General features: G+C 35.4%; 1 protein-coding gene across 14 annotated transcripts in view; it reads right to left on the reverse strand.

Moving 5' to 3' along the window:
- The window catches only part of TUT7 (terminal uridylyl transferase 7), a 65,293-nt gene that overhangs the window by 45,317 nt on the left and 7,251 nt on the right, over positions 1-12,725 (reverse strand). For 12 of the 14 annotated variants that reach the window (XM_002819918.6, XM_054520152.2, XM_002819917.6 and 9 more), the window contains exons 3-10: positions 11,739-11,920; positions 11,096-11,212; positions 10,405-10,582; positions 8,489-8,577; positions 6,416-6,467; positions 5,438-5,507; positions 4,212-4,338; positions 2,812-2,931 (exon numbers count right to left, since the gene is read on the reverse strand). In XM_002819918.6, coding sequence (XP_002819964.4) covers positions 2,812-2,931; positions 4,212-4,338; positions 5,438-5,507; positions 6,416-6,467; positions 8,489-8,577; positions 10,405-10,582; positions 11,096-11,212; positions 11,739-11,920 — 935 coding nt within the window. Of the gene's footprint in view, positions 1-2,811; positions 2,932-4,211; positions 4,339-5,437; positions 5,508-6,415; positions 6,468-8,488; positions 8,578-9,805; positions 10,365-10,404; positions 10,583-11,095; positions 11,213-11,738; positions 11,921-12,725 lie in introns of those variants that run through there. The other 2 variants (XM_063714272.1, XM_054520159.2) reach the window with 2 other exon arrangements.

The raw sequence follows: 12,725 nt of genomic DNA on the forward strand, positions 1-12,725 counted from the left end.
GAATTGTTGATTTTCCGTTAGTTCAGTTTTTTTTCTTGTGAGGATGAGAGTAACAACTTCTGGGCTCCTTTCACGCCAAACTAAACTGGTTCAGGAGTTGGGCAGAGACATCCTGAGTTTTTATACCCAGGGTTCTTTTTAAGGGTTTTAAGGGTTCCACTTATCTGTTATCTTTCCTTTCAGTTCCTCCTGCTGTACCCCTTATCTTCTGGTGGCCCTGGTTCCTCTGGCCAGGAAGAGGACTGATTTTTGTCTTAAATCAGAGTTGCCTTTAGGGGTAGAGCTACAGAAAAACAGGAGACTCACTCTGTGTTGGTCATTTGCTCCAAGTTTTGACTCCCCTCTAAAGCCTGTTTGCATTTGTTCAGTCTGCAGGATATTCATGCTGTTGTTTCTGTATTTTGCCCAGAATTTATAGTTGTTATTTGCAGAAGGATCACTTGATTAGGAGTTCACACTTCCACACCGTAAATGGAACTTGATTTTCTACTGAAGGAGAAAAGGACTATAACATTTGTTCTCCTTCCTTGTTTCAGGAATTTTACATTCATTATCTCATTCAAGGTTCAGCATGACACTGAAGCTCAGAGATTAAATAACTTGCTCAAGGTCACAAGGATGTGAGTGGCAAAACCGAGATGAGTCCCAGTGCTGGTAAACTTGAAAATTACCCTTTTTTCTACTATATTATCTGGCATCTCTAAAGTATGAATATCTGCTAAGGACTAGGCTTGTATAATATAAAATTATTCTTCATTCACAACTCACTATGATTAACTTCAATCATATCAAGATTTAATGACAATAAAATGGGAATTTTGACTGGGAATAAAGGTTGGAGAGGGTTGGAGTCTCCAACATGGAAGAGATCTGGGTAGGTTGGGGCAGAATGACTAAAAGATTTGTGAAAAGACAGATTAGAGAACACAGGCACAAGACACTAAACTTCCTGACAGGGAATTTGGTCTTGTCCATCTGTATTTCAGGGACTACTACAATGACTAGTATACACAGTGCTTTAAGTATTTTGAAGGAATTAACAGATACTTTCATGTACATAATTATGAGGACCTCATTGGATTTTCTGCAGAAATAATGTATGTAAAATATCTAGCATAAAGATACTTAGTAAGTATTAGTTCCATTCTCTTCACTTCCTAACTAGTTTAAAATGCTGAAAACCACAGGATCATTTTGGTTCAGGCAGTAGTGTGCCTTAATGGATCCAATGATTTCAATCCAGTGTTTGATCACCACATACCTGCTTTTGTCATTAAATTTTGAATAAACATGATCCACTCAAAATCAAATTCAGTATCACTTTAGAGAGTTTCCAGTATCACTAACAAGGAAATAATACACTGGCCGTAGGAAAGGGTATCCATACTACCCTGAAGTATCCTTAGGAGAATCTCATCACCAGAAGAGATTTTTCTTTTTCCTGCATTCTCATGTTAATGACAGATGACTACTTAGAGAAGATCAAGACACATGAAAAAGCAGATCTCATTCAGTAAGATGGTAGTGAGCAAGACAACTTATCCAACTCGTGTCAGGGTTTTTTTAGATGCAGGAGTCCAACTGATTTGATCCTATCCTAAATTCCTGTCTCTCTTAGATCAAGGTGAAAGGAAAACTTCAAAGACTTTCACAGATTCCTACTTGGGTGTGCTGGAAAGAGTTATTTATCAACTAGGGGTTGACTTTGTTCTCTTGCTCTTTTTTCTACCAGGACAGTAGTCTGGTAGAGATACCCTCTCATGGCTCTGAATTCTCTCAATACCACAGGCATGAAGAGAACTACCTTTAGGTTACTAGGATACACAGCATGCAATAATCCCTTATGCCAGGATAGTTTTCTAAGTGAGTTATTCTACTTCAGTCTTTATTCCCACGGCCTGGTAGATAGAAGTCCCTGCTTAATCTCAGCTTATTAAGTATAAGGAAAAAATTCTCTTTAAATATATTTTTTGATGTGTACTCATTGTTAAGAACTCCTTAAATGATGAGAGAAACTTGTGTGCATTAAGAAAAGTAGTTACGATAGCCAATGTGTCAAAGTAAGCTTTTCACTAAGGGGTCTTTCTATAAAATGGGAGTTTTTCTACACATAAAAGTGTATCAAGGTAATACCATGGGATTAAAAATAAGGTTTCTAAGAGGATGAGCTAATATCATGTTGACTCTTTCAGATGGTCTCTTCTTAAATCTTATTTGAACAAATCAACTCAACATTAATTTATCCAGAAAGAAAGAGTGATCACATGAATTCTAATTCATCTTTAAAATAATGTCAAAATATTATTCAAGAGATGACTATTAGGTTCTGCATCTTGTGGTACAGGTAGCAATTTCAATGTTTATATTTTTTTTGTTTTACAGGTTATGGGGAGAAATAGATTAGAAACAGAAAGTAAGTTACAGTGAACCAAATGCTTCCCACAGTCTGTCTGTCTGGAGGTGATATGTAAATTCAAGTATCAATTTAGAAAACTGTACCCAAAGAAAGAATGTACCAAATGGTAAATTAACAGGGTCAGTCTCTTCTTTGTCTCAGGACCATATATATTTCAAAAATTAAGAGATTTTGCAGTCTAGAAAGGTAATAATATTCCTAAGGAGGTTATAGGCCAACATACTGAAATCAAACACATTAGTATTTCAGCAGTAAAAGGCATGAATATTCACACTAGTAGAATAAATAAATCCATGTCAGTTCTGGTTAGGTGTCTAGATTTTGAAATTATGCAAAATTAAATTGTGGACCTGTAATAAAATCTGTTCAGATATATAAGCAAAAAAGTTTTATACCCATGATCCTAGATATACAGGCAAAAGGGGTTCTTTCCTCTGCTGAAGAAAGAAAATGGCCATCAGGGCAAACACATAAGGTGGCAGACCTCCTTCTTCAGGGCGATCTATACTGCAAAGCTACAAACAAGAGAAAAGAAAGTTAAGCATTCTTTTTGTATGAATTTGTCATTTACACGATTTGGCCTAAAATCTGTAACCTCATTCTTGTTTATTACATGATTTACGGTAATTCTTCAGACGAAAATAGCAGTTATAAAATATACAACTTCCTTATACTTTTGCAGCAACCACATATTGTGGTTTTAAGTGATAGTTTCAATTTCGAATATTTAATCCTGTTAACCATACTCACTTGTGGATGGCCCTAAAATATTATTTACTATTTTATTTTTTGATATCCATGGTCAATTCATTCATTTGTTTAGAATACATGTTAATGAATTAAAAATGATTGTTCAGTTACAAATTAAGCCAGTTCGATGGTCCTCTTACCCTAACCCATAGCGTCTTGCATATGCATGCTTTGGTCACAAAGACTGGTGTGGGGAAAGAACGTGGACAAACTCATCATCACTAATGGAAATAACAACTAAAAAGGCACGTTCTAGTTAGTGATGAAGCAGGCAGTGGTTTTCAAAGGATAGCATATTATAATTATAATTTAGCCCGTGAAGAGTGGGAAATCCGTTGTTCATTCAGGATCCAAGAAACGAGAAGTATCTATTGTTACTGATATATCTGAATCAGTAAAGCTTTTGATTTTCTCTAAAAGCACATACATGGAATCTCTTTTTTTTTTTTTGAAACAGAGTCTCGCTCTGTCACCCAGAGTGGAGTGCAGTGGCGCGATCTTGGCTCACTGCAACCTCTACCTCCCAGGTTCAAGCGACAGAATCTCAATTTTATAATCATGACTCAACCTTACATTTTGGGGGAACGTTAAATCTTCTACTGTTTGAGTATTGTAATTGAAATATATTTAAAACATTATGGAAATGTAAACAAGATCAGAGAGTATATTCTATTTTTTGCCGTCTCTGTGTATGTCACTGGATATGATATGAGAAGCTTTATCTCAACTTTCCTGTGCCTAACAACCACTGTGGTAAACTAGTTAAAACGTAAATTCCTGGGCCTTATCCTCTGAGATTTAACTCACAAATCTGATTTTTAATAAGCCCTATAAATCATTTTGATCTTTTGAGCAATACTGTTAAAGTGAAACAGAAACACTGAATCTTCCGTCTGTACGTGTTTCTGTTGCAAAATTCAGATGCCTTTCTCTTTTGATGTCTATAAATTTGCATTTAAACACTGAAGATTAAATTAAGTAAAAATCAAAGCATACTGCTTATACATATGTAGAATGTATTCATGCATAAAGACCTCAAGCCTACCTTTGCCCAGTACCTAAATGCAATCACCAAAGGAACCAGCTTTGGTTCTAGTTTTCCAAGGGCAGTTAAATGCTTTGTTGTCAGACAAGCATTTTCATTTCCTGCGCTCACTTTACACAGAAGACCACTGGTGAGAGGTTGGGGAGGAGGATGGGAAAGAAAAAAAGAAAAAAGTGTTACACAGGTCTCAAAGTGTCTTTTATGCCAACAACTAATATACATGGATAATAAATACTTCAAAAATTAAAAGCTTAAAAGTGAAAAAAACTCACTACATCTTTATCAGTAATTTAATAAATTTTCTTTACAAAAAAGATATCGTGGCTATTTTCTGAGTAAACTTTATTTTTCGGATTAATAATTTTGTTTTCAAATATTAAAATTATTTTTTGGGGGGAAATGCAAATAAGGAAAATATTATCAAATGTTTCGGGCTGGGCGTGGTGGCTCACGCCTGTAATCCCAGCACTTTGGGAGGCGGAGGCGGGCAGATCACAAGGTCAGGAGATCAAGACCATGCTGGGTGAAACCCTGACTCTACTAAATATATAAAAAATTAGCCAGGCGCGGTGGTGGGCACCTGTAGTCCCAGCTACTTGGAAGGCTGAGGCAGGAGACTGGCGTGAACCCAGGAGGCGGAGGTTGCAATGAGCCAAGATCGCGCCACTGCACTCCAACCTGGGCAACAGAGCGAGACACCGTCTCAAACAAAAAATGTTTCAAATGGGAGCATGATTCATCTCTGTAACAATAAAACAGTGTTTTCCCAAGAGTTGGAGGAATGTACCTAATGAAGAATCATTACAGCCTATAAACCACCCATTTACAGTAGTGACAGTAATGCTTTCACACAGACGGAGAGAGAGAGATAAACCAGAGAGGTCACACTGTTACTCAGCACTGCCATAAATGCTGCCAAAAAGGGTGGCAAAATACAGGTGATTACAGCAAGTAACCATTTAATAGGGCTGTTTTTTAATGAGTTGAAATGGACCGAAATACTTCCTTGCTATATTTTTTCTTTTAAGTCATTTTATTATTTTTAAAATGGGATTTTCCCCTTTTACATCAAATGCCAAAAGTATAGGGAGAATGTTAGTAGGAACCATGTGTGATAACCAACTAAAAAGCTTATAATTCTAGAAACTGGACATTAAGATGTAGTAAAGTACTTGTGCTTTTGGCAAGTTGAGAGTTAGTAAATACACAGTTTAAAGAAATGAGACCTTTGCTTTTCTCTGCACACCACTACTGGCACCCTAGCATGGAAGTCTGCATCAACATCAATAAAGGAGTCTGAGGAAAGAAGAAGAAAAATATTAAGTGGATTAATTAAGGCTTTGTTTAAAAGCAGAACCAGATAAAGTACAAGTACCAGTTGTCCCTTAGCTGTTGAGTCTTTTGAAAGACCACTACTAAATAATGCTCTGAAATGACTTGAAAAGGAAAAAATATTACATTCAAAAACCAAGTTATCACATTAGTATAAAATCCTTAGTTTGTAAAGTGAATGTTTCATTAGAAGTGACTACATCATTGGATCAGAAAATTCAAATGTTATATGGATAACAATTAGAAATATAGGTAATACCTTTAAAAACAAAGTTGCTGCAAAAGCCACTAAAATATTCAGTGTCAAAATATGTATTGATTGAAGACAAAATTTAGCCAAAACAAGGAGGATGGGGATGACTAATTCAAGAGATGACACAGTTTCATAAGGACTATGTAAAACACAAAAAGCCATAAAGCCCCAAGCCGGACATTGTATTAGACAACTGACAAACCTAAATGGGCACCACTCTGTGGATTCATTAATCAGGGTTGGGTTACACCTATTCACTGTTGGTAAAATACTGATTTTAACCATTGATAAAAGCAGATTATCCTTTAGTTTTATCCTCAAGAGTACATTTTACATATTTTGCATTTCTTAGTCACATCTAGGACTCATTTAATCTTTATAAATAGTGATGATGTCATCAAGCTAAAAGCTTTACTTATGAAATGGTTATTCTGCATAGTAGAACTACTAACAGGACTCTAGTTAATAATTCATGGGCATTTGCTTTGCTTTTTGCTTTGGATATTACCCACATAAATAATTTTAAAAGCATGCCTTGCTATTTTCAAAGTTTGAGAAATAAGATATATCCAAATTATAGACAACATAAAAAATTTTTAAATGTGGAATTTGGCCTTACCACTGTTCTTTAAACATTCTTGAACAAGTAAGAGGACATCTGGCTGAGACATCTAGGAAATAAATCAATGAATACATGAAATTATTCCTAAGTGATTTTGCTTCACTGATATAAGAGTCATCCGAAGTTTCCCAAATTCCTTTCTAAATGAGAAATGCACATTGCTACCAAAGTAAAGAAATTACTCACTATGCTGTTTGCATATGTCAGTCAAAGACAGACAGATCAACACCAAATGAAGATGAATGTGGGCAAGAGACCTACTACACAACTAACGTCTGATTTAACTAATTATTGAGGTTAACCTGCCTCTCAGCAAGTCTCAAAATGGTAGCTGGAAGTTTGTCAAACTGCTAACAATATTACCCCTCACTCTAATACCATTGCAACAGATAGCTTACTGGTCCCGGAGTCAGTCTTGCACTTCTTTTTAAAATCGTTGTTTCGCACTGGAGCCAGAGCCATTTAAAATCATTAACTGTATCCTTACAACTCTCAATGACTTCTTACTGCCCTTAGGTCAAAACCAAATTCTTTATTTACCATGGTCTACACAATTCGGCAAGTCAAGCCCAGCCTATCTAGCCATCCTAATCTCCTGCTCTTCTTTTTCTCGGTCCCTTCACCATACTTACACAACCTTTCTTTTAGCTCCTTGAATATGCCAAGCTCTTTATTGATTTAGGGTATTTGCAAATGCTGCTCCCCCTGCCTGAAACTCTTTTTCCTCCCGTTTCCCCCTCTCCTGAAGGCTCCTTTTCGTCTTTTAGAACTCAGCTTAAATGTTCCCTCTTCAAAGAGGCCTTCATGACTGCTGTATCTCTGCCCAGCCCTTGTCATTTTCTATCCCTGAGCCTTTACCTGCAGAGCTCTCACTACAATTACAAGGTAATTACTAATCTCCTTCACTAGATGAGTTTCATAAAGAGGAACCATCTCTGTTTTGTCCTTTATAACCTAGCATGTCTGCCATACAAATGGGATGAGTGAATATTTGCTAAATGAATGACACCAGATCAAAATAACTGCTATGGCCGGTAAATCACTGATCAGAATTTAGGGTTAAAAAAAGTCTATTGGGTAGCTTACCAGGTAGCTACAGCACTCAGGTTTAGCAAGAAGTAAGAGGTTGTAAAATAGAACCTCTGGGGCCCCAGAATCTGGATTTTTTTTTGAGAGAGGTGGGGCTGGCCAGGCTGTTCATGAACTCCTGGACTCAAGTAACCCTCCAACCTCAGCCTCCCGAGTAGCTGGGATTAGAGGGTGAAGCCACTGCACCCAGCTCAGAATATGGATTTTTAACAAGCAACCCAAGTAACTGCAAACACATCATCTATAAACAGGCCTGTGGGAACTACCAGCAGAGAAATGGATAATCTACTAAAGTGCCTTTCGGTTTTTTTCTTTTTTTAAGAGATAGGGTCTCACTATGTTGCCCAGGCTGGAATGCAGTGGCAATTCTCAAGTGCAGTCACAGCTAACTACAACTTTGAACCCCTGGGCTCGTGCTCCTCCCGCCTCAACCTCCAGAGTAGCTGGGACTACAGAACTGTGCTGTGTCCAGCTACACTCCAGTTTTAAAATTCTAACTCATCAACATGCTTTTAAATCATGTTTAAACCAGAAATCCAGGCTAGGTGTGATTCTTTAAAAGCCTAATTATTTTAACAAAATAGGTATACAAAAAGAGGAAACTCCAGAGACAATTAAGCTTTCAGATCATAAATGTTTAAATATCTACACTGTTTAAAATCTGAATTCCCTTTCTGCCACTGGAAAGTTGATTTTATCAAGACAATTTACTCTTTTTAAGTAACAGAACTTAAACACCCCCATCAGGTGCACGTGGTTGAAAAACCAGTGTTGGATGTATAAAAGATTTATAGACTAAAATAAGTATGAAAATTTGCAGAGTATTAAAACAAAAAAAGCTCTGAAACTGAAGGCAAGTGAATGCTGTCATTACACTTAAAATATCTTCAATTATCTAAAATATATTCATAGACAGTTTACATTTGTAAGAAAGAATTTCCATACCACTCTGAAAGTGCCAGCATTTCATTTTGTACTTACAATGGCTGGAAACTGGATGTCAATGTTTACATCCGAATTTTTGAAACCCAATCTGCTACAGGATGACCCATATAATCTTAGGGAACAATCTAAAAAAAAAATAAATAAATAAAAGTAATAAATACAGTAGAATTTCTCAAAAATTATAACAAAACACTGCTATCTCAGAAACAGAACCATCAATTAAAATTACACACAAAAGCAAACTTGTATTCAAGACTAGCATAAACAAAGGATAGAAATAGGTGGCTCTTTGCTCTTCACTTAATTTAACAGGGAAGGCTGCATCAACTATGATTTAGCTTAGTAGCCACTCTTCATGTCAGTTGTAAAACGTCAAATTGCTACATTATCATGTATTTTATGAAGAAAATACTATTATCTAAATATCACATTTTATGAAGAAAATACTATTTAAAATATTTTTTTAAATGTGCCAGTTGAAAAAGAATGTCTTTGTTTAAATTTATAAACCTGATAGTATATTCAAGAGCTAATGCAAACGTTTCTTTTCACCTTTTAGAATGCACCCACTGGTGTAATTTACTATAAGGAGGTTTTAGTAAAACAATAATAAAAATAATCTTTTGACATATTTAATAGAATTTCTCATTACATTATGAACAAAAAGCGTTTGCTGTAACAAAATCCCTATAAACTTTTGAAAAATAATTACAATATCACTGGTATAATTTAAAACGCTAGGCAGCAGACATTTCACTCTTCAGAGGAAGACGTGTGTGTATATGTGTACTATCTATATTATAGCATTTATTTTCAATGTTTTACTATGATGCCAAAATAGTATCCTTTCTCATCAGGGGTTGGTTTTCTTGTTTGTTTAAGGTTTGCTAAAATTCAAGTGATTTCTTTGGGTTTTAGCAGTTTTCCACAACAAAGTACATTCATTTTTACATGAAATTAAAATGTAAAAATCATCAAAATTACAATTGACTTTTCAGGAAATATCTGTATAATAAAATGAGATTATTTTCCCTTATTCTTATGAAAGTATATATGTTACATATACTATATGTATGATCTTTCAGTAGAACAAACAGTTTTAAGATTTATAAGGTGACAAATATAAATAATGATTCCAACCCTAGCTGTGGATCAGAATCACTTGTCGAGCTTTGTAAAAATAGTTGTCCATGGCTTCACAGATAATTCTGATGCACAGCAAGAATTGAGAATGATGAAGCTATTCCAACCATTTACCTAAACAGGAATGGCCAGTGGGGGTTGGGGGATGATGTGGAGTGGGGTTTGTTGCTATCAAGGATTGACAGCAGTTGTGTCAGGCATTGAACATACCTGACCTTAAATTTTCACAGTAATAGACTCCAAATAGTTGTCTCCCCTCCCCATCATGCCAAAGGTCTAAAGTTAAAAACAGGCAGAAGACAGACATAACTTGGAAAATCAATTCAACAGTGCACAAAATCCAATACAAATTTCTTAAAACTAGTTTTCAAAGTTCATTTTAGATGCTGCAATTCTTTAAAGTACAGTTAAATAAAACCTTTTTTTTTTTTTTTGACATGAATAACCTGAAAATAACTTCAGGATACTTTTCTTGATTTTAACTCAAAATATGGTGTCAATTTAGATGAGCAGAAAGGGAAACAAATATATACACAAGAGTCCCATAGTGCCCCAATAATGCAGGGCATTCAACTTAAAGTTCACACACAGGGTAAAATTTATAATGGAAACAGGTTTATAATGACAATGCATAAGAAAGTCCTTGTTACCTTAGGGAAAGCCAGGGAAAATAAAAAACAAAAAAATAGAAAACACAAGAGCTTCATGACATGGTAAATAAATTTTTATTTGGTGAAAATTACTATTGGTAGGAGAAATGAATGAGGTACTTTTAGGTAGTTAAATAGAAAAATAAATCTAGAAAATACCTGGTAACTTGTGTTGGAACACATTTTCCATGATACGTTTAATTTCTAACCTCTGTTCCAAGTTCTCATTGTGTAAGCCAAATTCCTGTACCACTTTGTCAATGGCAATGCCAACTGCATTTATCTGGGAGGGTGTTGGTGGGGGTAACGTAGTGAGCAACTCTTCCTCTTGCTTCTCCTTTTAAGATCAAATGTTGAGATTAAAAATGACTTACACATAGTTTTTACCTTCTACCATTCATGAAGACAACACCCTATAGAGTTTTCTTTTTCTTAGCCCTCCCTTCTCATCTTAGCTGTGTTAGTTTTCATCCTATCAAACATATACATACTTCCTTATGCACATAATGTGGATCAGTGATAACAGAGGATAGGCGGGCATAAGGAGAAAGTGTAAGGAAAGAATATTAAAAACAGCACTTACAAACATTGTTTACTTTAATACTAGTATAAGAACATATACCTGGGTCCTATCAATGACTTCATATATCCTGATGCTGCCCTTAAGGAAATTCACAAGATTAACCAGTAAAATACATCTGACCAGTATTATGTATTTTGGCTCAAATATATTCAATAAATAAACAGTAAAGTTATCAATATCATAGCCTTAAGGAGAAGAAAGCCACAAAGATGACAAGTAATAACAACTGACAAGTAAGCAGACTTGTTTGGGTTACATTCAATTTACCTTAATGTTTTTCTTGTGCCTCTTTTCCTTGATATGCTTATGGGCAAATGCAATGGATTCAATTAAAACATCACAGAGTCTGCAGGTGTACTTTGCTGTAGGGTAGTTTCGTGGTCGCTATAATTTGAAGAGATTTATTTAGAGAGAGACATAAGTGAAACCAAACATTCAGATAAACAAAATCAGCCAGGAAATGATTTCCCCTTCAATTTCTTTTCTCTAAAGAGAAATTCTTTAGAGAATTTCTCTAAAGCCTGTTGCCCAGGCTGGAGTGAACTGGCTATTCACAGATACCATTATAGCATACTACAGCCCCAAACTCCTGAGCTCAAGCAATCCTCTTGCCTCAACCTCACAAGTAACTGGGCCTACAGGCATGCCACTGTGCCTGGCTTCTTCTTCACTTTTAAAATTGCTACTGTTATTGTTCCCTTTATCACTACCCTAACAGTCATTTTAAGTATAATAGCAATGACTCCTAATCCTATTAAATCACACTGGACATCACTTTTAACTTGTAGTGCTTAAATACTAATAACCAAAGTAGGATATCTAATTGATCAGAGCATGTATACTCAATTAATAATAAAATTGAGGCCAAAACCAGGATTCTAACCAACAAATATATATATAAGGATGTTACCCTTTTTAGCCTGTCAATGCAGTCTCTCTTCAGTCTCTCCTCAGCCTGTTGTAAGCCTAGCAGCTCCTTCGTTGAAAGCACAGACTCATCGATCACAGGGCCTTCCAAGTCTCCATCCTGCTCATTTTCCTCATTTCTAGTCTTCCGTGGCTTCCTAGGTCTGGACCTCTGTTTCTTGTTTTCTTAAGGTGGGGGAAAAATATTATTGGCAATATTAAATAATGCCACTCCTGAGTAAAAAGCAGACCTTACATATGTATTAAATCATGTGAGAGAATAAATCACATCTGAATGCAGAGCAGAAGGAAAGGTAGCTGTCCCATGGACAAAATGCTTTAATACTGTATTCAGTGAGCGCATCACCTGCAGACATTAATCCATAGAAATTATCTTTTTGGAAAATTTAAAAGAATTCTATTTCAATCATATAATTTGATTTTTATTATCTCTTCCTGGTATACTGCTGAGCATAGCAAAGCAAGAGAAAAATTATACTCTGAAGGCAAGTATATCTATAATTCTATTATATTAAAATATTACAATACATATTATAAATATATCTTACATATTCTATAATATCTGTAAGTACACCTGTTATTCTCATTAAAACCACCCACATTTGCTTTCACCTTCTATAAGTGAACAATCTCAATAAGGCAAAATGGACAATGTACCCCTGGACAACTCAGAAATCAACTATATCCTCATCTGGAGTGAAAAATCAATCATTTAGTTGCAAATTTAGCCATCAATAACACCTAAGCCAGGTCCCTCCATTAATATGAAGAAGTCCAAGCCAAAATTTTATTTACTAAGGACAACTATTTCTCATTTTACCTTTACCTTCATTTTAGCTTCTTTGAATGGCCTGTACACTGAGCATATTTCAAAGGAAAAAAACAACTGGCAATTGAAACAAAAGTTTTCTCTAAGTGCATTTGTTTATAAACTCTGCTATTAGTACTATAATCCTTATAATGAATAAAA

Source organism: Pongo abelii, chromosome 13 (genome assembly GCF_028885655.2).
Source record: "Pongo abelii isolate AG06213 chromosome 13, NHGRI_mPonAbe1-v2.0_pri, whole genome shotgun sequence".
NCBI lineage: Eukaryota > Metazoa > Chordata > Mammalia > Primates > Hominidae > Pongo > Pongo abelii.